This window comes from Camarhynchus parvulus, chromosome 4, assembly GCF_901933205.1.
Source record: "Camarhynchus parvulus chromosome 4, STF_HiC, whole genome shotgun sequence".
Taxonomy (NCBI): Eukaryota; Metazoa; Chordata; class Aves; order Passeriformes; family Thraupidae; genus Camarhynchus; species Camarhynchus parvulus.
In genome coordinates this window covers 62,388,200-62,391,765 of record NC_044574.1, presented here as the reverse complement: position 1 = coordinate 62,391,765, position 3,566 = coordinate 62,388,200, and the positions used below count along the sequence as shown (strand labels likewise).

The window sequence follows — 3,566 nt, the reverse complement described above, 5'->3', positions numbered from 1 at the left end:
GGGAGCGGGGCAGGGCCGTGAGGGGAGCGGGCGCGGGCGGCGTGAGGGGAGAGCGCGAGCGCGCGCCGCGTGAGGGGAGCGAGAGCGGCGCGAGCGGCGGCCGCCGGAAGTATCGCGAGAGTTGGCGCGGCGGCGGCGCCGGCGCTAGAGGTGACCGAGGCAGCGGCGGCCGCGGGCGCCTCCTCCTCTTTTTCCTCCTCCTCCTCCTCCTCCTTCTCCTCCTTTTCCTTCCTCTCCGGCCATGGAGAAGGCGGTCGGCGCGGCGGTAGCGGTGACGGCGGAGGAGGGAGGCGGTGAGGGCGGCGGCGGCGAGGCCGGCAGCGCCACAGCGGGGCCCGGTCCCCCGGAGGGGCCGAGTGGCCCCGCCGCGCCCCCGTCTCCGTGCGGGCCCGGGGCGGCCGGGCTGGTGCGGGTGTGCGATCTCCTGCTGAAGAAGAAGGCGGTGCCGGGCAAGGCGAAGCGCGGCGGGCGGGCGGCCCGGCCGGCCAGCAGCAGCGAGAGCGGCGGCGGCGGCAGCGAGAGCAGCAACAACGGCAGCGACGACGAGGAAGAGGAGGAGGAGGAGGAGGAAGACGAGGAGGAGGAGGAGGAGGAGGAGGAAGAGGAGGTCTCCGAGGTACGGCGCGGGGGGGGGCCCGGGGGTTTCCCCGCTGATCCGGTTTCATAATTCCAGCTGGCTCCCGGCTCCCCCCGCCCTCGGCCCTGCGGCAGAGCCGGGAAGGGGCAGCACCTCGTGGCGGGGCACGGCCGATCCCGGCCTCCGGTCACCCCCGCCGCGGGGAGCGGCCCCGGGCCCCCCTGCTCTCCGGGATGCGGGGCCAGCGCCCCCCGGCTTTCCCCGGGGCTCGGGGGCTCCCTGCGAGCCGCAGCCAGCGGCCGCCTTCGTCCCTGGTGTGGCTTTATCTGGAAGGGAAAGGCCCAGGGGCCGCCGCAGGTGCTGTGTGCCATGTGCTGTATCGCGGTGAGCACGGGGGCCGGGAGAGGGAGAGCCGAGCGGTGGAAATGCTGCTGGCTGGCAGGGCCGGCATGAGGCTCCGGGGGCAGGCCCGAGCGCTGGCTGCGGGGCTGGGAAGGTGCTGGCGCGCCCAGCGGTGGGAATAGATCCTCTTGGAGAGAGTGTGCAGGTAAAGCAGGTGAAGGTGCAGCTGAAGCAGGTGAAGGTGCAGCCAGGCGAGGGCTGCCAGAGAGCCCACTTTGTTGAACTCTTGAGTGGCGTTTTCTCCGAACCTGAAAGCCGCCCCGGTTCCATGCAATGCACAAGCAGGAAGCATTAATACTCGGTTTTGTCTGGTGTTAGGATTTTCAGGTAGGTATGGTTGGAAAAGGCCTGTAAGGCTAGGAGCCCCTCATTTGCCTGTGTAGTCACACAGGGTTGCATTGTTGAATGGTGTTAATTCTGTAACCTCCCCAGCTGAGCATTCACTTCTGCTTTGCTTTTTTTTTAAGTAGTGTCCGCAGAAAAGTTCTCTTGAAGTTTTTAGCTTTTCTTTGAACTTGGTCTCTAAGCGGTTTGGCTTTTGAGCGATATATCTACAGTTCTGTTAGAAATTGGGCAGGAAGGAAGGGTCTGATAGGTTCAAGGAAGGGCTGGGCTGGGATGGTGATAGCTTTTTCCACAGTTAAGCAGCACTCTGCATTTCATTCCTGCTGGAGTTGATACAAGAAGCATTTAATCCAGCTGTTTGAGATAAAATGCACGCAGTGAGTGTGTCTCAGAGTTGGTACTCTCTTTTCTGTGGTGTTGGTTTTCAGCAAAGTCAATATCATTGTGTAGGTAGAAGTTTTTATGGTGTAAGACTTGTAGGATAACTGCTTTGCTGCTGAACTATGTTGTCCAGCAGTCCCACAGGTGCTTGGAGGGCTCTGTTGAGCACAGGCCTTTGGGATTTGCTGGTGCTGTGTGGTGAAGTGATGGAGACCCTGCCGTGACTTCAATGTATCGGTTGACAAGCCCTGAGATCAGTTGTGTGTGGTGGAAACATTCAGCAGAATTTGTGTCAAGCCAGACATGCTGGTGAAGCCACAGGAGGGTTTTTATTTAGTGGTCCACAGCCATTCTTCCCAAGGGCTCCTTGCACTGGGAGCTTCCAGGTGGAATTGTGTGTGTGGCAGAGAAGGGCAGAGACAGCTGAAGAGTACAGGTAGTGGGTGAGGTAGTGGGTTTACCTGCTTGCTGTGCCTTCAGAGGCACCTATTTCCCATTATTTGGAACCTGCAGAGAGGAGGAAATGGCAGTGATCATTAAATATCATGAGGCAACAGAATAGTTCACTTTTTTTTTTGACAGAGTGACATGTGCCATAGGTACTGAGATAGGTAATTTGTGAAGGTAGTTTGGCCATCTGGAAGCTTCCCCAATGGTTTCATCTTATCCTAAGTGAGGGCTTTCCCAGGCTGGGTGGTCTGGGATTAAATATTAAGCAGGGCTAAGTGAGCAAGTGAATAATACTGAGAGCATGAAATTCAGGATTCACAACAAAATATATGCCACATGCTTCATTTATAATTGTTCTTGGTCATGCAGGTTGCTTGCAAAAATCTGTTCTAGTCTTTCTCCTAGTGACTTCAGGATGAAAGGATGCAACTTGTAGAATGTGCGCAGCTGAAGTCACAGTTTTTAGGACTGTGAACATGAGGATGGCCTGATTACTGGAGCAGAGCATCCAACTTGAACATCGTTCCCAGCAGTTCCTGGGAAGGAAAAGTGTTTTGTGTGTTCTCAGTGAAAGGGAGGTTTCCTTGTCTGAAAGGAACCTACCTGATGGTTAGTTTTGGCTTTTAGAAGCTTTAAAAAAATCCCACAGGATTGTAGGAACAAAGGGCTTTTTAGTTGTTTGGGGGTTAAAATTTCATTTTATTTCACATATTCTTGAGTTGTGCCCAGCTCTTCAGTTTGATTGTGGTCTTCAGACCACGGGCGGTGTGGAAGGCACATAAAGTGAAAAACAGAAAGAAGTGCAAGTTGCTGGTTTTGCTGTGAATGGAAACTACTGTGGGAATGCTGCAGAAGCTGGTGTTCCCTCCCAACCGTTCCCTTCATTATCTCTGTAAACTTAAGATAGTTTGTCTTAGGCTATTTTTTGCCCTTCCCATGCTTAATACATTAAGACTTCTCTAATCTCCAAAGCAAGGTGCTTCTAGATTGGACTGCTAATGAGACTGCTTCTAAAAATCAGGAGTACTGTAGCAACAAGTCCAATGGGTTCTGAAGGGAAACCTGGTGCATCCTGAGTCACAGAAACCCCAGGAGCAGAAAGTCATTGTTCAGCTCAGTTGTTGCTGAGCTGATGGAATGGAATCAGGAGTTAGGATCAGCTGTTTTCATCTCCATGTCTGAACTCCATCAGATTTTAGTGTGGCAACACAGGCACTGTGGAGAGCTTTGAGAGAAGTTTAATGGGAATTTCATACCAACAACCTTATGAGTTCATGGCAACCTCCAATGTTGGTCTTTCAAATTGCAGCAAATTACTGCAAAACCCCAAGACTTTAGGTAGTGGGGTCCAGTGTTGTCTGTAAAAGCTAAATTGCCTTTTCCCTAAAAAACAGTTGTTAAAAAATGGCAA

The 3,566-nt window shown here is 54.1% G+C and overlaps 1 protein-coding gene across 8 annotated transcripts in view; it reads left to right on the top strand.

The window, feature by feature from the left end:
* The first annotated feature begins 96 nt into the window (after positions 1–96).
* ANKRD17 (ankyrin repeat domain 17) overlaps positions 97–3,566 on the top strand; it is a 69,410-nt gene continuing 65,940 nt past the window's right edge. For 7 of the 8 annotated variants that reach the window (XM_030946812.1, XM_030946813.1, XM_030946811.1 and 4 more), the window contains exon 1: positions 97–616. In XM_030946812.1, the coding sequence (XP_030802672.1) occupies positions 242–616 (375 nt within the window). In that variant the 5' untranslated portion in view covers positions 97–241. Of the gene's footprint in view, positions 617–931; positions 962–3,566 lie in introns of those variants that run through there. The other variant, XM_030946810.1, reaches the window with a different exon arrangement.